The 24,662-nt window shown below is 35.2% G+C and overlaps 1 protein-coding gene across 2 annotated transcripts in view; it reads right to left on the bottom strand.

The window, feature by feature from the left end:
* LOC126972171 (excitatory amino acid transporter 3) overlaps positions 1–19,619 on the bottom strand; it is a 35,591-nt gene extending 15,972 nt beyond the window's left edge. Inside the window, exons 1-3 of one of the 2 annotated variants that reach the window (XM_050818776.1) lie at positions 19,507–19,619; positions 1,636–1,916; positions 277–453 (exon numbers count right to left, since the gene is read on the bottom strand). In XM_050818776.1, the coding sequence (XP_050674733.1) occupies positions 277–453; positions 1,636–1,901 (443 nt within the window). In that variant the 5' untranslated portion in view covers positions 1,902–1,916; positions 19,507–19,619. Of the gene's footprint in view, positions 1–276; positions 454–1,635; positions 1,917–19,476 lie in introns of both variants that reach the window. The other variant, XM_050818777.1, reaches the window with a different exon arrangement.
* Between the last annotated feature and the right edge of the window lie 5,043 nt (positions 19,620–24,662).

Here is a 24,662-nt window from a genome sequence, read left to right as displayed (position 1 = left end):
AGCATGGTTTAATGTATTGAAAAACATTATGCAATTCCATATTTATCTTGCTTTTCGTGTATTTTTTTCTTCACTTCTTGCCATATTAGAGGAACTCAAAGTGGTGGTACCTAACTGCTTTTTTTACTCATGTCGTATCATATAGAAAAACCTAAGAAGAATGATTGTTTATCAGTACTTTATACAACCAGATTGTTGGAGTGTAAGTTACAAATAAAGTTTATAATGTCTCATGTCAGTTCTAATAACTTTTTACTATACTATTCACTGGCATACCTTATTAAATCGAGTATAGTATCGGCCGTAAGTACATCTTTAGTAAGTTTGGTCCCGGCGGGTTGGCTGAACGCTTCCGAGTTCCGGCCAGGCTTGATGGTGGTCACGAGAGCGATACCGAGCATCACAGCGCATACCGTGGTCGTCATGTAGTAGATAATGGCTCGGAGACCGACCCTGAATAAAAAAAAAATATATTAACTTCTTTATTATAATCACGTCTAATTTCTTAGGGCTATATTACACTGAGACTCCACAGTGGCACACCGGACACCATACAGACTCATGACGCTTCCGAGCTGGTTGCGCCACCAAATTGCACAACCAATCGGACACCAGGTGTGTAACTCTCTATAGAGATGTATACATTTGGTGGCAGGCTCCTTTGATTATGATGCTGGCTCGATTATGAGTACCACAACGGCGCCTATTTCTGCCGTGAAACAGTAATGTGTAAACATTATTGTGTTTCAGTCTGAAGGGCGCCGTAGCTAGTGAAATTACTGGGCAAATGAGACTTATCATCTTATGTCTCATGGCGACGAGCGCAATTGTAGTGCCATTCAGAATTTTTGTGTTTTTCAAGAATCCTGAGTGGCACTGCATTTCAATGGGCAGTGCGTTTCAATTACCATAAGCGGAATTTACTGTCATAAAAAAAAATTGTTGATAGTGGCGACCGGTTCCGCCACATTGGTGTCCGTAAGCTACCAAACTTGACACCATACAGACGCCAGAGTCATGATGCGTCCGAGCCGGTCGCTCCACCAAATTGGTTGCGCAACCAAATGGAGACTAAGTAGTAACTCTGGCGACTGGTTTCGCCATATTGGTGTCCCGGTGAAATATAACCCTTATATTATAAGTAAATACGAACAAAATACGAACATTATGTTACGTTGTTTAATTGTAGTTAGAATTTTGTATCAAATCGACACGTTGTTTACACGGACGAGTAAAATAAGAAGGACTCCGTAATACATAACAGTAAGGCACCAAACCAAGCCGGTAAACGTGTAAATACATAGCCTCACGCATACATTTACACTAATACAAGCCGATCGGCCGCCATTATGAGATTTGTCATCGTCTGTGACAGATCAGTTTGCGTATATTAATAATATTTTAAAAATGCCGTCCTGCGTTGTGCTTAAGTGTGAAAACAATACTATAAAAGTCTTTGTGGATATACGATTATTTAAGGGAGAAAAAATTGTGTAACTAGTATACCCCGAAACCGCACACACACTAGCATAAAGGTGCTTCACTTGCAAATATGACGGCGCGGAGTCCTTCTTTTTTACTAGTCTGTGGTTGTTTAATGTTTCAGTTATTAATTGCATAGTAACTCATACTCACTTGCCAGAAAGACTAAGATCCAGCGAACCTATCGCAGATACAATGGACGACACCAGCAGCGGAACTATGAGACACTTCAGCATCCTCAGGAACAGCTCTCCGGGGTACTGGAAGTACATGACCTCTCGTCTCGTCCATTCGTAGCCTGTCGCCCGAAGGCCCCAGCCAAGCAAGGTGCCAGCGACAACACCAATGATGGTCAGAAGCGTCAATAGGTTCTCCCTCAAGAAGGAGACCACGCCTGCCCTTCGTATTTGGAGCGGCATCTTGAGACACCGTATCTGGAAGAAAGAATATTATTGTTGATTACTTAGCGACAGTATCTGGTATTAACATAATAGTTTTAAGGGTAAATGTAAACACTTTTATAATACAGCCACTGTTGAGGCATTATCTACAAATAAATTTAAATGTTTTATTAAAAAATAGCTCTGTCGTAAACCCTACTACTCCTTAGCTCAATATTAAGTGATCTGACAGCCTGGGACTAGATTATGATTGTTTTATAGCAATAGCAATGACAGTACAATATTGTATATGTGATTAAAAGAGCGCAAAAAAAATGCTGGAAGAGTTTCTTGCGCCGCTTCTTCTCTCTCAGAGCGCCATTTGTTTCCGAAGCGGTAGTAGTATTTAGTATATTAGAAATGGCATGATAAATAATTCTAAAGGAGTCAATTTTGAGGAATTAAATACCTTTTAACCAGTGGCCTATTTTCCCCGTCTAATATGTAAAAAAGCCCCTGCTCTCCTACAATACTATATTTATTTTTTTATGAGAAAAAGAAGAGACCACCAAGATGTTCTATGAGCACCATTAAGGAGTGTGTATCTAAATTTTTTAATGATAATATGGGACGAGACGAGCAGATCGTTCAGTTGATGGTAATTGATACGCCCTGCCCATTACAATGCAGTGCCGCTCAGGATTCTTGAAAAACCCAATAATTCTGAGCGGTACTACAATTGCGCTTGTCACCTTGAGAAATAAGATATCAAGTCTCATTTGCCCAGTAATTTCACTAGCTACGTCGCCTTTCAGACCGAAACACAATAATGTTTACACATTACTGCTTCACTGCAGAAATAGGCGCCGTTGTGGTACCATGATCTAGCCGGCATCCTGTGCAAATGAGCCTCCCATTAAAATTTACACGAAAATATAAAAATTCAATCTTAATTTTATTATATTGTTATAATATAAATATAAATAAGAAAGTTATGTTTTTTATACATTAGTATAATGTTAATTAATTATAATGCCTTTTATTTCTATTGAAAAATTATTGCTAACTAATAAAAAAATATAAAAAAACAGAATTTTAATTCAGTGACCGTGACTTCATCTTGGTGGAGTGGAAAGAAATGAAAAGTTCAAAAAGCTTTTCTCAATAACTTTTGAACACGAAACATATATTTAACGACCCATATAGCCGAATGGTTAGTGACCTTGACTACTAAGCTAGAGGTCCCGTATTCGAATCCCGGTAGGTGCATTCATATATATGATGAATATGGATGTTTGTTTCCGAGTCATGGATGTTTATGTGTATTTTTGTATGTTTAAGTAAGTAGATAGTATTAAATATATCGTTGTCTTGCATCCCATAGTACAGGCTGTGCCTAGTTTGGGGCAAGATAATTTGTGTAAGTGTGTCAATATAATAGAAATAAAAAAATTAGATTCAAGAAAATTTATTGAATTAGGCGGTATTTTGCGGAAATCCATAATTATACAAAATATTTAAGTTTTCTTTAGTGTTAATTCCGCCAATATTTGTTTTTAAAAACAATTCGACTACTGAGATCATTCTCTCGAGAGATTCAGTCTCGTGCCAGATTTTGGCGAGACAACACGTCCTGAGGTTGCCTCGTGTAGAGGCGAAACACGTGTCGAATTGTTTTTAAAAACAAATATTGGCGGACTTAACACTAAAGAAAACTTAAATCATTTGTATAAAATTAGATTCAGCAACTTACAGACTTATTTCTTTCGTATATTACAGCCATTGTAAAATACTCTATTTCATTTAAAAGAATGCCCGTTGAGTTTCTTGTATGTTCATCTCACGACCTCTACTTTTTCCCAACATATGGTAGATTTAGTATAAAAACAAATATATATAATTACAATTCAAAAGCGCATAATATAAGCCTGATTGAATAAAGTTTATTTGACTTTGACAATAATAGGCTTGTAAGTGTAATACTATTATATCTTATCTTATATCTTTAAACGAGCAATTCTTGTATATATATATATATATATATAATTTGAATCTCGGAAACGGCTCCAACGATTTTAATGAAATTTAGTATACCGGGAGTTTCGGGGGCGAGAAATCGATCTAGCAAGGTTTCAATTAAAAAAAAAATGTTTTATCCGTGTTTAATGAGAAACTGCTACAATAATATAAAATACAATGGTAAATTTCGCCACTATATACCAGACTATAATAGCTGGGCGAACCGGAAAGTAGGAGACCACGGTTCGAGAATCAAGATTCTATTAGTTTGTTTTTTGTTAAAATTTTGTACTTTCTTAAAAAGCCGAGCAAAGCTCGGTCGTCCAGGTACTACCTCCTTTAAACGAGCAATTCTTGTATATATAGAATCTGAATCTCGGAAACGGCTCCAACGATTTTAATGAAAATTTAGTATACAGGTGCTTTCGGGTGGTTCCAATTTAAAAAATGTAGTATTATCCATGTTTTAATGAGAAACAGCTACAATAAAGTTTATTTTATTCAAGTTTTGCACATTCTTAAAAATCCGAGCAAGGCTCGGTCGTACGGATATTTTCTATTGAAATTAGAAATAAATAATGCATTTAAGAGTAAAATGTCCAGTATGTAATTATTTTACCAAAATTTGAACAGTCAGAATTATTACGGTACATTGTTGATTATTATTCTAGTGCCAAGTGTTCTATTAATGTGACATAAACACGTGTATTATCTTGTTGAATGCCAACTAGAAAATAATATTGTTGTGGTTATAATGCAGTTGAAATTATGTGTAAAATCAAAACTCAAACAATCAAGGAGGCACGAACTGTAACCAAAAGTTTTGAACAAGAATCAATTAAGAAAAAAAAAATGCATGTGTACAAAGTACACATGTCAGAAGTGAAACCTGCATTGTGCATGAACCTCTAAACTGCATATGAAGTCCTGGTACATGTTGCTAGGATGACACATGATTTCAACCGCTATGAAAGAAATTACTAACACCGCTACCATATTTATGTTCTCCTGGTGTCTATGCAGTTATAAGTCGTGCGTATGACATAAGAATATATTAAGGTATACCTACTCGCGTCATACATAAAAATAAAATAGTATGCATATTTCTGTCCCATTCTTTGCCGGCTTCATCCTACACATTTTTGTATTTGTGTCTCTTACCTGTCGTTTTTCCCGTGGCATCCAGTTTGAAATCCAAACGATTCTAAAGAAGTTTCACTTCAAAAAGGTGTTGGTTTCCATGATTAAAAATTAAAATCTAAATCTATTAAGAATCAAATCAAAATCATTTTATTCATGTAGGTCAAGGAAATAAGACTTAATAATGTCAAAAGTACTACTTCGGAAAATGTTGATTTTTGCATGTAGCTTTAAAGAGAAGAAGTGGCAAGAAACTCATTGCCACTCTTTTTAATCAACATCTACATTTGCTTCATCGTTTTACAAATAATTTATAATATTTTTTTATGTAAAGTGATGCAACAAAAATACTCACACGTCAAATACTCAATGCATTACATATAACATTATGAGTTAATTAAGAATTATTGAGTAAAGTAAAGTACTAAAGACGAAGGTTTTCAACCAGTGTGTGTTGCCAGTGATGACTTACGGTACACAGACGTGGTCGCTAACTATGGGCCTTATGAGAAAGCTCATGGTCCCTCAGAGTGCAATGGAGAGGGCTATGCTCGGAGTTTCCCTGCGAGATCGAATCAGAAATGAGGAGATCCGTAGGAGAACCAAAGTCACCGACATAGTCCAAACGATTGCGAAACTGAAGTGGCAGTGGTCACGGCACATAGTTCGACGGACAGATGGCCGTTGGGGCAGGCCCCCCACAAGATGGACCGACGATCTAGTCAAGATCGCCGGAATACGTTGGATGAGGGCAGCGCACGACCGATCGTCGTGGAAATTTTTGGGGGAGGCCTTTGTCCAGCAGTGGACGTTTTCCGGCTGATGATGATGATGAGTGAAGTAGATGCAATAATCCACACACATCGCAAATAAATAAAGGTATTTTGCGAGCATTTTATTTTTTACATTACCGTTATAAAGTGGTACTTAAAATGGATATAGATATCATATTTTTAAGAATATTTAGAAATGATGGCACATCTTGCACTTTTCATTAGATCTATATAAGATACGCAGTTCCACTATAGATTATTTCAGAATTAATTTTGTTCTTATATCCAACAAATCGTTAGTTGTATACATATACCCCCTTATTCATAATAGTCTGCTAACTTAAAGCATTGCTAATTCTCACTCTGTCTTCTTCTATTGACCTAAGTCAGAATGAGAAAAAACACTCCTTAGCGGCTGTTTAAAGTTAGCGGACCATTAAAAACCCCCTGTAAATGTAGACATAAACATAACAAATTATATACTTAAACCTTCCTCGAGAACCGCGCTATTCTAAAATCTGTATAAAAAATTTGTTTGTTTCCGGTTGAAAAATTTGAGTTTATCGCGAACAGACAGACAGACAGACTTTGTTTTATAATATGTAGTGATAGTGATAACTCACGAATTTTATACCTTAATACGTGCTACTAGTTGAAATTTAGTGCAAAATCGAGGCCAAACATAGCGATGAGTTGTTCGCCCGTGGGATCGTACGGGCACGGTAGGCTCCGCGGATATCTTTATTTACAGTTAGCGATCCGAGCGCGTCCCCTCGCTCACACGCGCTCTAATCTATCCTACACTACCGACCGCACACAGTCTACCTGCGTGATGTACAACACTTGAATATAACTATTTCGCTACTGATATTAGGGTTGGCAAGTGTAAATTAATTTAGGACTACTCATGGAAACTTGTTTTGTTACAAAAATATAAAAAAACCGGACAAATGCAAGTCGGAGTCGCTCACCGAGGGTTTCGTACAATTTTTTTATGATTTAATTCCAAATGTATAGTTTCCAGATTCTTCCCAATATGTACTTGTAATATAATACGGTCTACGGGACATAAATAAATACTGACACACTTTTACACAAATTAACTTGCCCCAAACTAGGCATAGCCTGTATTATGGACACAAGACAACGATATATTTAATACGTGGGTAACACTGAAAATGTTTAGAACTAGCCAGTTAGAAACATTGCTTATGAAAACTTTTTTTGAATTTCAATTTCTCTCTCTGAATATATATATGAACTCTTTGGTAACCTAATGCAGTATATTGCAGTCATTTGTTTTTGTGAATTGGCGGCAAATCTAAAACTCTTTTTACACGTGAAAATGAATCTAACACAATTAATTACAATTTTATATTTTGATTTGATTTGATTTGATTTATATATTAATTACAATTACAAATTAGCATTTCTTAATGAAGCCCCATCTCGTGCCACTATTTACAATTGGTTTAACGAGTTTAAGCGTGGACGTAGCAATCTCAATGATGATCCGTGTGAGGGACGTCCTATAACAGCGACTACTAAAGAGCTGTGCGACGCATGATATAGGAAGATAAGAGAGTGACCTATCAGCAGATACGGGCAAGCCTAGGCATTGGTATGAGTCAAGTTCAAAAAATATTACATGAACATTTAGGCGTCAGTAAGCTTTGTACCAGATGGATTCCCCATACTTTAACCGACGACCAGAAACACCTTCGCATGGGCTGGTGTCGCCAAATGTTAGATAAGTTCAACGGCGGTGACTCAAATGCTGTATTTGACATCGTCACAGGTGATGAAAGATGGATATATTGCTACGAACCCGAAACCAAAAGACAATCATCTCAGTGGGTGTTTCCTTTCGAGGATCGGCCAACTAAGGTAAAGAAAGGAAGAAGTCAAGGAAAAAAGATGATTGCCTCATTCTTTGGTCGGAAAGGTCATTTCGCGACAATTATGCTAGAATATGGAAGTACAGTTACTGCAGACTGGTAAGTCAATTGCTGTTTGCCTGTTGTCTTAGAAAAAATTCGACAGCAGCGCCCACGAAGCAGGATCCTCCTTCACCACGACAATACTTCAGCGCACTCCGCAAAACGGACTGTTGAATATTTGACTATGGCAGATATCGAGATAATGATACATCCGCCATACAGTCCTGACCTCGCGCCCTGCGACTTTTATTTATTCCCAAGAACTAAAGATAAAATTCGAGGTATTCGCTTTACGAGCCCTGAAGATGCAGTGAAAGCGTACGAAATGGCCATAGAAGAGACCCTTAAGGAAGAATGGGCCCACTGCTTTTCTCAGTGGTTCCATCGAATGCGACGATGTGTAGAGAGGAACGGAGATTACTTCGAAAAACAATAAAAGTATTGGCAACTTTCTACATTAAGCCGTTTTTCATTTTCTAAACATTTTCAGTGTTACCTAGGTATTTTATTACATGTATAATGTAGGTATAGATTCGGTGAGGCGATATTAGAGTTTCATGTGAGAAGAGCGGTCGATACTAAATATTATCATGCACACAAATATATATTGTCATGATCACTTTAGCATGGATCTGTTAATACTCGTAACTATTTTCATAATCTTTGTACTGATTGCTCCAACGCTCACTTTGAATTAATTACAGTAATCCGCCTTATAACGCGTTTTCATATTACGCCATTTCAATGCCCCGTATAACACATATAACGCGGGGAAGTAAAAACATATTTCGGCGCACTGAGCATAATTTTTTGTGGGTATTGAATGAGACTGAGCTATTACGAGCTATAAAGTCGGCTAGAGTCCACTAAAGTGCTAACAGTCTGTAAATAATATGGCTTATTGAATAAAGAAAAATAAACCTCGTAAAATGAAATGAAATATATCTTTATTGCACATCACAAAATAATTAAACATAACAAAAATTGAGACTACAAAAAGCAATCGGCGGCCTTATCGCTTAAGAGCGATTTCTACCAGGGAACCTGTAATGAATTAGTTTTAGTTGAAAAGATAACAGAAGGTGGTGTTATCGATATGCATATAATTTAAACATACACATACAGTAAATAATTCCAAGAAAAGAACTAGTAATGAAATTGTCACAGTAATAAATAATAATTATGAAGCATTGTTTTGAAAGATTGGAGAGTTTGAGCCTTTCTGATTTCAGAGGGAAGAGAATACCATAGGTTAACAGCTTGCACAGCAAATGAATTGTTGAAAAAGGAAGTTTTATGAACAGGTGTACAAAGCAAGAGATTAAAGACAGACCGAAGATATAGTTGGTGAGAACTTAATCCTTGAGATATATAGGAGTTTTAGGATCAAATAGGACACGATAGAGATGAGACTCGTATTTTGCCTTATAAACCTCGGCTTTATATATTTTTTTATATTGTTGATGATATTAATATATTTTATTCTTATTAAACTCCTGAACTTAAACTGGCACAAATAAATAAATTCTTCTCCGTAATAAATAGCAATTATAATATAATAAACATATTAAAATTTTATATGAATATTCACACATCAATCCGCAATCTAGGTTGAATACTGCTTTCGAATGAAATATAGGGACAAGTGGGGATTATAAGTGAACAAAAGATTTCAAACAAACGTCTTGTATCTATATTATATGGTGACATAATCTAGCATAGGTTCGTTTAAAAGATGTCTGAAACATTAAGCATGATAAGTATCAAAAAATTGCAGTCCTTAACGGCCGTTCCCAATATGCAATCTATCTCTTACATGAGTAACTATCGTTGACTTTTCTGTCCCAATACACTTATCGATGGTAACACACCTTATCCGTGCACGCTGTCTGTCAATGGAACGACATATAGCTTACCAGCGATATAAAGTTTGTATGGAAATTGCAATCACGCGTCCCAATATAAGGCGATAAGAATGACTTATCGGGTATATTGGGACAGCTTCAGATTATTGACAGCTAATTACTGATAGTAGAAGTTAGTAATTTATCTCTATATGTAGATAGTATATTGGGAACGGCCGTATATGACGTTCAGAGATATCCAGTTTTTTGTATTTCAACAACGTATTGAACGTTTTCGAAAGAGACCACTCTTGTTCAAACTATCCGACAAAGGCATATTGGGACTATTGGGAAATTAAATTTGTATTACTCATGCGGGAAAAAGAAGTAGCTTGGCGCTCGCTATTGTGCTTGAAAAAGAGCCGTTTGCACATTTTAAAATTACGCGTAAGTTTTTTCGTAAATAAAACTGTTGTTTGAAAAGTTTTCTTGTCGCACGCAAATTATACTTGGCACACACAAATTTAGATAAAATTGCTAAAATAAATAAAATAATAACAAAAAAAAAACACAATCGAAATATCAAAACTGAATTGAGGTTGACGCGTCTGACAGTTAATTAAATAAAACTATAATTTAAGATACAATAGTTTAAAAACGAATATGGAGTCGGAAATAATACATAAATCGTCGCATTATTTCGCGGGAGTTGTCTTATCATCGAGCCACAGAGCTTAATTTTTGTAAAGAAGCTGTGAAGTTTTCAGCCAAAGTGTATGAAGTTCTGTCTGAGTTTTCATCACTTCAGCTGGAAGACGTCCACTGGTGGACAGAGGCTTCTCCCAAAGAACGCCATGACGATCGGTCCTGCGCTGCCCTCATCCATCCTATTCCGGCGATCTTGTGAAACTGAAGTGGCAGTGGCCAGCCATTGGGCCGGTAAAATCCTCGAATGGCGACCACGTACCGGAAGTTGTAGTGTTGGTAGGCCTCCCACCAGATCACAGATGGACAGCCATCTGGTTTGAGATTTAGATATTGTAAATCCACTTATCAGTACGATTTTTAAAAATATACCTTGGACTTTGCAGTATGACTGCACCTGGTCACAAGGCACGAACTCCCCAATGCAGCTGGTCAAGTCAACGATCTGGACTTTATCAGAGCTAATATCAGCATTATACGAGGGCAATCCAAAGTGCTGCTAAATAATTTATTTTATAAAGTATATACCTAAACCATTAAACATTTTATGACATTTGTCAAATTGATGTAATAAAAAGTAACTCATTGAAATACTTCTAGATCAATTAGTAACTGTTAATATTGCTACAAAATAGGCCAGAGATGATCCAAAATTTCATCGAAACAAGTAAAGAATCGAAACGTCACAAGGACTGCAGTGACAACAGGAGTACATAATAATTGATTTGAAGATATAGAATGATCTAAATCGTAGGTTCTCAACGTAGGTTTGAGACTTTCGGGCGGGCAGTAAAAGACCCAGAGAAAATTAGGGGGCATTGAGAGGGCGCAGATGAGGCGTGGGTAGATTAAAAAATATAGTCTAAAAAGGCAAAAAAATACACGAAAATACTCTAGAAAAAAACATATTCTCAAAGTGGGCGGTATGCAAAATAAGGTTGAGAAACTATGAATTCTAGATGAATAAAGTTTTATACAACTTAACAGTTTATTATCTATCATTCAGAGGTATAGTATATATATAGTATTGATATAGTATTTTATTGTTTATCATTTTTATACCAACCGACAAACGTCAAAAAAATGTCAAGAAACTTTTATGTTTTCTAGCTTTCATTATACTTGTGACATTAAAAAAAAATCATTAACCAACAAACCCAAGCCAACCCAGCAACTAAGTATAGATTTCAGCGTAGACCTAGGCTCTATATATTCCGTTTAAATTAAATATAAAGAAAAACCACAGGGATCAGCCACTGTTAAAACTTGTTTATCAATGTTTTATTGTTTAAACAGAACAAGGCATAAAATATAAAATTTTTAATTTTAATTAATAAAATAGTTAATTAATTGGTTTATTTTATGAGAAGGTGATTAGGGTATGATAAAGGCATAAAAGGAATTTATTTTCTCAAAATTGATTCCTTTAGAATTCTTTTTGATGTCATTTCTAATAACTACTAGATACTACTACCGCTTCGGAAACAAATGGTGCTCTGAGAGAGAAGAAGCGGCGCAAGAAGAAGACAAGAAGACTCTCCCAGCATTCTTTTTTTTTGCGTTCTTTTCAATAAAAATAGTGTCTGGGACTTTATTATAGAAGTGTATACATTTACCCTTAAAGCTATTATGTATCTTATGAAGCCTACTAGAATTAGTTACAAGCAATCCCTTATTTCTAGTGTTATAATAATGAAGATCACTATTAAGAGCAAAAAGGTGACGATTTTTGTGAACGTATATTAAATTTTCATAAATGTACTGACAATGAACAGTCATAATATTTATTTCTTTAAATTTTTCTTTGAGAGACTGTCTATAACCAAGCTGATATATAGCACGAACAGCTCTCTTTTGCAGAGCATATGAGAGATACAAAAGGCACTTATATTCAAATCATAAACAATTTTGAATTTTGTAGGTATTATTGCTTTATGAATACATGAAGTCTAGGAGTTGCGTGCTCACTAATAAACTGATGAAGTATAATTGTAAAGCTCAGCAAATTGTTCAACTAATTCTTCCGGTCGCAATAAAGGATTCTAAGCTTGCATACGTTTACGTTTAAAAGTAAAATAATACATTTATATTATAATATTTATTCAAGCATTCCTTATAACCTTTATTTTTATGATTATTAACCACTGGGAGGCTCCTTTGCACAGGATGCCGGCTAGATTATGGGTACCACAACGGCGCCTATTCCTGTCGTGAAGCAGTAATGTGTAAATATTACTGTGTTTCGGTCTGAAAAGCGCCGTAGCTAGTGAAATTACTGGGCAAATGAGACTTAACATCTTATGTCTCAAGGTGACGAACGCAATTGGCAGGGCGTATCAATTAAAAACCAGCTCAACATCCTGCTAGTCTCGTCCCTTATTTTCATTTTAAAAGAAATTTGCTGTGCACTCCCTGGTTTTTTAGCACCTGCCATATTCTGTCATGTTCAATAGAATCAAAGGCCTTACTGTAATCTATAAAAAACAGAAGGACGGCATATCATATTATTTGCTCTTTTCCATTATTTGTCTGACTACATGTACCTATATATTCTATTGTTGGATAACTGCTTCTAAAGCTAGCTTGTTCACGGGGTTGGTTTTCATTTTATCGAGTACAGTTCTTATTCTGCTAAGGATTATTTTGGCGAAAATTTTATATATTTTGGACGTTTTTTCGACGATTCGCACCAAATGTCAAAAATGTAGATGGGAATATTTTATTAAACGAAGAGGTGGTATAACCGGTGGAATTTCCTATATTTCTTGGCATTATATTAGTCTTGGATGAAGGATTGGCGAATAGGCTTACCTGTTATGCAGCATATACGGTTAAAAAATTAGACAGTTAACTGACATAGATGCGGCGCTAGACTAGTTTACTTTAGGTATTTTCATAGTAATATGGTATATTGACTGTTGTATTCATTGGTTGCATCTCAAGATATTCTTGATAATGTTCAATAGGCACATTAAGGAATTTGCTAGAAAATGTGACAATCATTATGTTAACCCGAGGAACAAATATAAACTTGTTATGCCTACCTAGTCGGTTAAGTCGAGTTAGTACGTCGGGCGATGTATATGCTTTTACAACAAGATCCAAGAAAATGTAAAAAACAAAAATGTATAACCAAATTTAAAAGAATTGTTAAAAAAACGTTTGTGTGGAAAAGGTTATCAAACTTAAATGATTTTCTCAATGATACCACAGGCTGGGAATAGAGTGGACACCCTCAGACTCTTTAATTATAAATGTTTACTAAATGTAATCCATACTTAATGTAATTCTTATTATTAAAAAAACTCACTGAGTTTCTTGCGCAGTTCTTCTCATTTCTGAGGCACACTATTTTGAATGGGTAGTATTTGCCGTTCAATAAGTGATTTGAAATCAATATATTTGAATTTCAAATTTGGCTTATGGGTCTATTAGATATTATTGTGAAAAGCTTTTGTAAAATAGGAGCGATTATTTCTTTGTAGGATAGGAGCATTTAATTTGTTACACAGTATATTATACGGGTCCAGGGACTTTGTCTCTTTTTTGAGTCTCGATAGCTTCTTCGACCTAGTTAATAGTCGTAGTTAATATATAGTCTATATGAGTTGTTTTACCAATTCTCCATAAATAATTGACACTAATAGAAATCCGTTAAGTTGCAAGTCAACCGAGTGTAATTTATCTATATCGGCTTTAACCACGATTAATCAGTACTATTGGTACAACTACTTTCGGACCATTCTTAGTCTTTCATCAGATGTTTTGAGTTCGCGGTTAATAATAATAATAATGCCATTATATTCTGAACATAAAAACATTTAACATTTGAATAACCAATAATCTTAAGCTATAAAGTATAAACTATAAAATGTCTCGATTGGCCGATTGGCAAAGGCCTCCTCCAACGATTTCCACTCTTTTCTGTTTTGGGCAACTTTTCTCCAGTTAGGAGTTCGCGGTTAAGCCGATTTAAATAAATGTAGTTAATTATTATTAAGATATTTCTCACGAAAGTTTTAATAATAAAATTGAAATTAATTGCTATATCCATCTATTTTTAGATAGAGCAAACTCACTAGCAATGCATGCAAAATGAATTAAACTGATCTCGTGCGGGTATTTCCGGCTATAGTTTGATTCCGCTTTAAAGATAAAGATTGACATAACCTCTTAAACTTGATGTAATGTTCCGGATCTAATTCTCTAGATTGTCTGTTAACTCTAATAAAGACGCCCAACTAATTGTAAGTTAAGTCTTTGTTAAGAACTTTGAACTATTTCTGTTTTAACGTTGAGGCTGTTTGTATAACTTCGTAGGTCCCTTTTCATTCTTAAAAAAAAAAACTCTAACTAGGAGAAGGAGAACTCTAGTAATAACATATAATCAAAAAATATACAAACCAATTTATTGAAAAAAACATTTAAAAAAACACTTGGAGATTTTTTCAAAATATTACTAAGCAATTTGAAATATTTTTTAAAACCATTAAATTATAACGGCTTAAAAATGATCTCAATTATCTTTTGTAGTGCGTGCTACTTCCGTCAGAAAAAAATTCTGAGTTAACCCCAAGTCGTACTTAAAGAAGTTTTACTTCAAAATGTTGTTATTATTTTCATTAACTGTTCTTTATATCAGCCAATCAAATAGAAGGAAAATAACATTACGTAATCACTACATATTATTATAAAACAAAGTCCTTCGCCGCGTCTGTCTGTCTACAATAAATTCAAAAACATGTCTATCTCTTAAGGGTAACATACTATATCCAATTCTTTCTTTTTAACTAAGTAAATAATGATAACTTATTTCCGATGGCTTTACATATATACTGCATTATTTTACTAATTCTTACAACTTATTTTTTGCTATTATTGATCGTTATTCATCTTACTGTTGGGTCGGCTAGTATAATAATAAAATGTCATAAAACAAATAGCATATAATATAGAGACAACTAGAAATTAAAAAACCTACTTTTTTCGAATAAATTTAAAGATCTGTATGGAAACTAAATCATATTTTGACATGCAATTGGGTAAATAATGTATTGTATTGGCACACCTACCTACAAAACTGTTAGCACTGGTAAAAATAAGGAATCTAATAAAATTTAATCAAATCAAAATCACTTTATTCATGTTGGTCAAGTAAATGGCATTTCTGAATGTCAAAAATTTTCTTTTCTTTAAACATTTACCAACACTTTGGAAAAGGTTGGGCTATAACGAGAAGAAATGGCAAGAAACTCATAGTCTTTTAAATCAACATTAACAGCTACATCATTTTACAAAGAATTTCAATTACAATAATTAGATGCAAAGTGATGCAACAAAAATACTCAAACGTCAAATAGTCAATGCCTTACACGAATAAAAAAAACTGAAACGACAGTAGAACATCAACTAGTATGATTAAAAATATATAAAGAAATGAAATACATTGAAAAAGAACTAAAAATTAAGTTCAATAAAATATTGTTTTTAATTTTATTTATTGTTCTTTCTATAAGCCATGAATAACAGGAGCTAACTGGGGTTAGGAAATCACATAGAAGGGAAAACAGCAAAATAAAATGTTTTAAGCCATTCTTCTTTTTCTTTTTTTTCAATGTTTAATAGTCACTTTTAACCCTATACAAAAGGGATTGCTCCGTCCACGAACAATGCTGTCAATGAGTTGACTTGGTTAGGTTACATACTGAAAATCGTTGCAATACTTAATTGCTTATTGAAAAGTCGAAAATTTTCGCTTTTATCTTGCAAATTAAATCAAACAATCCTCTGACCAAAGTCAAGACGTATTTTTCCTGGTTTTTTTTTACCTCACTAGACACTTATTTGACTGGCTTTAAATATTTTGCTATCAGGAATAGTGAGCAGCACAGTTAGTGCTGAAAAAAAAGGAATTATTGTGTGTTTTTTCTATGTTTATGAATTGTAACAAGTTCATTTATATGCTTTCAACTTACATAAAGCTTACACATGAAAATTAAAAAAAACATTATTCAAATGTATATATTCCCCTCTATCCTCTATCTCTCACTCACTCTCTCGCTCCACGTGCCTCTCCACTACTGGAAAATACCCGACAGCAAAGGAACATCGTTTTTTGTTGGCAAGCGAAACTTGTTTTCCACTTTAAGGATTCTAATTTCCTTTTCTGGATGTTACAGGGCCATGATTTCTTTCTACGTCCAGAGTTTCGCTTACACTCTATTTGGACATTATTAGAAGTTGTAAAAGCCCGTATCTCTCATGACGTAAGACTATGAATATGGCCAATTGGTCGTCTCCTTCCCTCAATTTTTTTTTTATGAAAATAAGGGACGAGACGAGCAGAACGTTCAGCTGATGGTAATTGTTACGCCCTGCCCATTACAATGAAGTGCCGCTGAGGATTCTTGAAAATCCCCAAAAATTCTGAGCGGCACTACAGTTGCGCTTATCGCGTTGAGACATAAGATGTTAAGTCTCATTCACCCAGTAATTTCACTAGCTACGGCGCCCTTCAGACCGAAACACAGCAATGCTTACACATTACTGCACTTCACGGCAGAAATAGGCGCCGTTGTGGTACCCATAATCTAGCCGGCATCCCGTGCAAAGGAGCCTCCCACTGTTAAATATTTGCGAAGGGAACGATGGCTGATCCACGCATCTACTCGTGAACTAGCACTGCTTGTGGTTTCAGATCGACCTGTTATAGTTAATCAATCATTGTATTTATTGGATGCGATTACTAATTAGGATAGTAATCACAACCATCATATTCAAACAAAGAAACAAAGAATTAAAACTCTAAAGGCTGATGCATGCAATATGCGACAATTTATATTTATAAATTTTTATGAAATATTATATTTAAACATGATTCATATATTGGATGCAGCATCTTACAAACTATTTACAAAATACTCAAAATTTAATTGAAAAGAGTGGCCTCACGAGCTCTACTTTTACGTTAAGTCAGAATTTTTGCAGTGAAACTACATTGCGCGCATGAGGGTAAATTTTTAACGGATGAAATGCAATAAAGTGTAATGAGGAGGAGGTTTTTGTCCAACGGAGAGAGCGATTGACATCGATTGAGGAAGAGTGGGAAAGGGCGAACGTAGCATGAAGTACATAGCGCCGCTACTAAGTAGAACATCTTCTCTACTAGCGTTGTATTGTGTAGGTTTAGCACGCGGGTGCTAGTAAGTAGAACATCTTCCCTAGAAGCGTTGTACCGCGCAAATCAAGCGTGCGGTTCACAAACATGTTCCCTACTAGCGTGAAGTTCTACTTGAATTACAACAATAAAATATTAATTTCAAAGAAAAATTTAATTAAAAAAAAACACAAAAACATTAGATTTAGAGAACACATTAGTATAAATATAAAAGAGATTTAAAAATTGTATTGCCAAAGAAGTTTCACTTCCGACCAGTGTACTTTGTACAATGTTTTTTACAGTTTCAAGAGACTGTAGACTTGAGTATATAAATTAAATTTTATCTCGATTCCCGTTCCGTTCCCGAGATAAAGGGTATTGACAGACAGACACGCGGACAGTTGGACGGATGGACGGACATCAAAGTTTCGTTGTTTTCATTTTGAGATAGGTACGGAACTGTAAAAATAGTTCTTTGACGTATTATTAACCATGCTTTTGATGAAGTTTTCACTTCTGCCGCATGGTCTGAAGTTTTCACCGTTTTCTTTCCGAACTTCTGAGTACTATCATCATCTGCGATATCACCCATTTACAAACAAGCGATAAAAACCGCGATTTTCTCCGTAAGTTGTAAGTATGAGTGTAAAAAATATCTTGAAAACTCTTTTTTATTCTTGACATTAAAAAAATTTTTCGTTTCCTATCCACGGGTTTTTCTAAACTAAATGTTCGGAAAATATAATTGAAAATACTGCAAACTTAAATCTTCGGTCACTTAGGTTTTTGTATTATCACGTGTCCAACTCTCCTTTCGGAAATAAGGAAATTGAACTCTCCGAATGCGATATTTTCATATCGTATGAACAATTACGGCTAATGAGCATAATAGATAATAGATATATTAGCTTTTTTTCCATTTGGAAAATCAAATCTAAAAAACACCTTGAACCACACTATTTACCACAACGCAATGTCTTATAGAACAAATAAATGGCGGAAAATCTGAAAATCTAAATTTTTACACGTATATACAGAACGCGAGTCCGACAAACGCTTGATTGGTTTCTTAATGAAACGTTAGAAATGGATAATATTGAAACTAACATGGGACGAATTTCAACCAGTACAGTCAGCACCAAATTGATAATTAAATTACGAGAGAGAATGCGGAATTATATTTTGATTACAAACTCCCTTTCAATGTGGGAATGCACCCATGGGCACGTTGCCATTGAGTGTCGACTTCCTAGTTCTAATTAGAAAACAACATATTTATAAAACTATCCACCGTAATAAAATAACAGGTGAATTAAGAAAAGAACAAGAAAAAGAAATGAATTAAAATAAAATAACGGTTTTTTTCGGAAATCCGTAATTATCCAAAAACTTGCAGAAAAACACTCACGATAAACTAACATTTGGATTGTTTTTTAATTTTTTTTGTTTTATTATTTTGCTTGTTTTTGTGACGCAATAATTTAATTGATTATTCATTTGTTTTGCATCATCATCATCATAATCTGCCGGAAGACGTCCACTGCTGGACAAAGGCCTCCCCCAAACTAACTAACTAACAAACAACGATCATTTGTTATTAAATTAACACATTTCAATTATGTGTGGCTCAGACGGTGGATTATCACATTCTAAAAAATATATTTATTGTAAATTCAGATATCGTTAGAATTTTTACGATCGCATTTTGTTAATCTATTTCTATTATAAATTTAAATTGTATAAACAGACGCCTAACTAAAAACAAAATTCATAAAACACAAAAAACACACTGTTGCTACATTTTGGGTTGCACATCTTTTAAGATATTTCAAAACAATCAATTATGATATTTTAAAGTGTAAACTCAATTCAGCATATTCTGACTGTAAATCATCTAATTTGTCAACCTAGTAAAAGGAGAACAATCGACAGAAACCTACGAACAATTGACCTACGAACTAAATCTACGCAAAATTAATTCATGAAGATGAAAATTCAACAATTTAAAAAAATAAATAAAACAATTCAACATACCAAATTATATTAACTGCGCCGTACACTCACCGAGAAACGTCAAACACTGAAATATATCACTGCATTACTCCACGTTAAATTAATACGTGTGGCTTTTTTGAGCGTCGGGAGGCAACTGAAGCCGGGATCCTGATTTCTGATCCTGGGGGACTAGGGAGTACGGGTACGTACCGTCGTACACAAAGGGGGAGGCCGATTGATCTGCGATATATCCTGTGATCGTGTCCTCAATGACTCTCGACGCACTTTTGTAACGGACATGCGTCAATTAGCAATCATTTGTTGCAAAACATACGCCACATCCTATCTCAGCTTCGGCATTCGGGAAACAAAGTAAAATTTTGAATACCTCAATTAATGTTACGTAAAATAAATCTATATTTATAAAAATTAATTGCTGTTCGTTAGTCTTGCTCAAACTCGAGAACGGCTGGACCGAGTTGGCTAATTTTGGTCTTGAATTATTTGTGGAAGTCCAGGGAAGGTTTAAAAGGTGAATATATATGAAAGTGTTCGGAATTAAATAAAAACAACAATTTTGTTTTTCCTTTGATGTGTCCCCCGTTATCCGATATTTGTTTTGTATGGACATATTTTCTATGAGAGAATTTATTGACGCACGGTTTGACAGTTCTGCTGTATAACAATTTCATTACAACAACAGGGAGCATATTTTACGGAATAATTCTTGATTTTATGAAATATTATTGACAAATTCATAAAAAACAGTATTTTATTTATTATATACAGAACAACGTCTGTCGGGTCAGCTAGTTTATAATAAATAAGCAATTAAGAAAATTCCAATCATATTAACTAACTTAATATAAGTTTACCGGCACATTTTTGCTGAAATTATATAAACAATATGTTATGTTTTTAAAGTGATAACCCTCACTTCTAGGAATAATACACAAATAAAATTAGAAATACAAAATTTTATGAACGATGCGGGGACTCGAACCCACGACCTCCGGCGTTCCGTGCCGGTGCTCTTACCAACTGAGCCTACCGTTCGAGTAACGTATCCTTATAAAATCTTGTTTGCTTTGTTCAACTCTCAGGTTCTGGCTTCATCTACAGGATCTACTTTACAATTGATAACCTGCTCAGCCCCAATATTTGCATATTAGGAAATTGACTTGAAATGTCGCTCTTATAAATCTAAACAATATCTTATGTTTTTAAACTGATAACTCTCACTTATAGGAATAATACACTATTAAAATTTGAAAAACAAAATTTTAGGAACGTTGCGGGACTCGAACCCATGACCTCCGGCGTTGCGTGCTGGTGCTCTAACCAACTGAGCCAACCGTTCGAGTAACGTATCGTTATAAAATCTTGTTTGCTTTGTTAAACTCTCAGGTTGTGGCTTCATCTACAGGATCTACTTTACAGTTGATAACCTGCCTAGCCCCAATATTTGCATATTAGGAAATTGACTTGAGATGTCGCTCTTACAAATCTAAAGAATATGTTATGTTTTTAAAGTGATAACCCTCACTTATAGGAATAATACACAATTAAAATTTGAAAAACAAAATTTTATGAACGTTGCGAGACTCGAACCCATGACCTCCGGCGTTGCGTGCCGGTGCTGTAACCAACTGAGCCAATCGTTCGAGTAACCTGAGAGTTGAACAAATAACGATACGTTAGAGCACCGGAGGACGTGGGTTCGAGTCCCGCATCGTTCATAAAATTTTGTGAAATTATGTAATCTATGTCAGCTATATTATATGTAATCACATACCGCTAGGTCTTAAAAGACCTGTCGACGAGCAGTCATTGCCGAAGCAAAGACGATTGGAAAGACTTTGAATGAACTGAAACGTGAAGATCAAGATCCTGAATAGAGCCCGACGCCCTCTGGGGCCTCGATAGAGCATCCTTTTCCGCCAGGTAAAATCTTAGGTTAAAGTTCATACATAATCTATCTAAATAAGATTATAGAGATTATCATTTGCGCACATCACGGAAAATCTACTGGATTTATTACAATGAAGCTCAAATGTCACTGCTTGTGGCGGCGACATGGGACGGGTCGTCCCCTTCCCTAAAATATGCTCGAGGGAGGCTATGGCTGGCCCATGCGTTATGCCCGTGAACTGGTGCTACTTGTGGTGGCAGGATGATCCTGTTACCAGATGCTCTGCTTCAGATTCTTAAAATTTATTATATTTTTTTTTATAATCGCTTAAAAAGTGCTCGCAAAATACCTTTATTTATTTACGGTGTGTGTGGATGGTGCACTGTACTCAATAACTTTTGTTTTGTATTCATTTACATATACTGTTTTGCCTTACTCGTGTAAGGCATTAACTATTTGACGTTTGAGTATTTTTGTTGCATCACTTTACATAATACGAGTATGTTGTAATTGAAATCATTTGTAAAACGGTGAAAATGTAAATGTTGATTTAAAAGAGGGGGCAATGAGTTTCTACTTCTTCTACTACTCTTTTCATTAGCTATTTACGAAGTATTTTTGATGTTCATAAGTGTCATTTCCGTGACCTACATGAATATAGCGATTTTGTTTTGATTTGATTTAGAAGTCTTCTAATTATTATATTCCTTAAAAACTTGACCCTTAACTAAAAAAAATATTGTGATATTGTTGTTTAGTATAAATTTATTAATGTTGTAAAAAACCACGATTTTTATAAGTTCTACGTGCTCAATCATGTGTGTCCGCGGACGAATTCGGTTTAAAGATCATTTATCCTCATTAAAAACGTTACTATCAGGTAATTTGTAATATTTCCAGCGGGTAAGTTACACGCAGATTACCAAAGGTTGGTCCAACTATATTAAGTGATTATAATAAAATAAGTTTAACAAATTAAATAACTTTTAAGCCACCCTTGTTCTATCAGAATAAAAAAAAAAACAACAAACGAACCGAGCGTATCGTGCCGCGGCAGTGGCCGGCGAGTGCCAAAACCGAATCGTCCCTTGTTCACTACAGTTTCGACAATAATTTTAAATGGAAAATTGCATACACACTGCAAGTATTTATTATTATTGTTTTGCAAATTGCGTTTGATAAAAAAATTATGAGACCTTACCAAAACCTCGCATTGTCTTATTAATAAACGCAATGTAAATTTACAACAAGTTTAAAATTACTTCTCCCTGTCATTCAATTCTAAAGTGACAAAGGTAAGATAAAGACATTAAGAAATTAAATTTGGAATTACTTTTACTTCGCGTTTATTAACACAGACGGCGTTTACACATCTACGAGTTCAGGCGTAGTAAAAGCGTAGCTTTTGAGTCTGCTACGACAGAATGTCAGAAAGAGTAGTTGTACTCATGAAGCTTTTAATTATTAATATTAAATATATTTAATAGTATTAGGAGTTTTTATATGAAATTGCCGTTTTGTAATAAATATAACTTATATTCACTAATACAATTATTTACCCTCGAAATCCACACATTTCTGCATTTTCAAGGGAAGTTTTTTTTAGCCTTTGCGGTAATACTGGGAGGCTTCTTTGCACAGGATGCCGTCTAGATTATAGGTACCACAACGGCGCCTATTTCTGCCGTAATGTGTAAGCATTATAGTGTTTCAGTCCGAAGGGCGCCGTAGCTAATGATATTAATGGGCAAATGAGGCTTAACACTTTATGTCTCAAGATGACGAGCGCAAGTGTGATGCCGCTCAGAATTTTTTGGTTATTCATCAATATTGCGCGGCATTTCATTGTAATGGCGTATCAATTACCATCAGCTGAATGTCGTGCTCGTCTCGTCCCTTACTGTCATAAAAAAACTCTTGGAGTTTGGAGTCCAATCCTGTTAAGTCAATATTGAATTGCTTCTTGAGAGGAAAATTTTATACCATGTGAAAAAGTTCCAAATAAAAAAAATGGCTGTCGGTTAGAGCCATGTCTGACGAGTACGAAGGATGTCTAAATGTAGGTTCTATAGGGTTAAATCGTTTTCTTATGCCATGAGTCTTACATAATCGTGGAGCAGTAATGGTGAAGATTTTTTGCAGCGATCTCACTGCGAGTTTCGCCGTCATTGTTCGAAGTCTTGACATCTGCCGTCTACCACGAAGTGACTACGAAATAGTTACTATCACTTTTCTATCGTTAAGCTTCGCTTTAGAGCACAGTTGAAGTGTTTGACCTGGAGTCAGCCAATGCGATTTTCACTTGCGACCATCTTTCATCACATATCACAATTTGGCACAAAATCTCATCTTTTCTGTAATGGTTTAACATACGGTAAGGTTTTAACGCGAGCTCCTATCTGTGAGTTAGTTAGATCATGGGGTACCCATTTTTCAAGCTGTTTTATATAACCGATTTGATGCAAATAGGTCAATATTCAATATATTATGGTATGATATTCAGTTTTATAAGCACTAGAAAAAAGATAAAAACTTTTAAATCTCTAGACATGAAAATAACTGCGGATATATGGGGCATTTCTGTTAAAATAATAAGTTCAATAATTGATGTCAGAGCACCATATCTTGCAATAGTATTTAATAATTGTATTAATCGTGGCGTGTTTCCTGACCTTCTGAAACATAGTAAAATTACACAGATATTTAAGTCGGGATGCTCTTCTGACCCGAATAACTATCGTCCTGTGACGGTTTTGCCGACCCTTAGTAAAATTTTAAGCCAAATGCTTACTTTAACTCTAATAAGTTACTTCATATGAAACAATTTAGCTTTACAAGTGGACGTTCAACAACGGATGCAGGTGTTGAACTGATCAAGGAAGGAAGGAATTGCAGAATGCACTTGGTATCTTCTGTGATTTAACTAAAGCTTTTGATTATCTTATTTATTAATACGGCTTTACTCACGTCTTATCGGTGTGGGTACGGACTAGTGTGGGACCATTCGGAGGTCCTTCATCAGGGTGAGTGTGGTGGGTTCGCGATAACGTCCCACCTATTACTGCGGACTTGGGCTCGTAGTGCGCGGCAAGACAGGGCGGGAGTGCGGGGTGGGCCGGTGGTGATGACGAGCACGGTATCACTGACACTGTGTCACTATTGGTGTTCACGGGTGCACAGAATGTACTCATAATGTCCACTACGTGATCATCTGCACTAAGGGTCTTATTGCGAGATGCATTTTGTAACACTGGTTTCCAAGTAGGAGGCAGAGCCCAACCCTTGTCTCTATTAAAATTGGGTCAACGGTCAA

This window comes from Leptidea sinapis, chromosome 25, assembly GCF_905404315.1.
Source record: "Leptidea sinapis chromosome 25, ilLepSina1.1, whole genome shotgun sequence".
In the NCBI taxonomy this organism is placed as follows: Eukaryota; Metazoa; Arthropoda; class Insecta; order Lepidoptera; family Pieridae; genus Leptidea; species Leptidea sinapis.
This window is presented reverse-complemented; position numbering and strand designations above follow the sequence as displayed.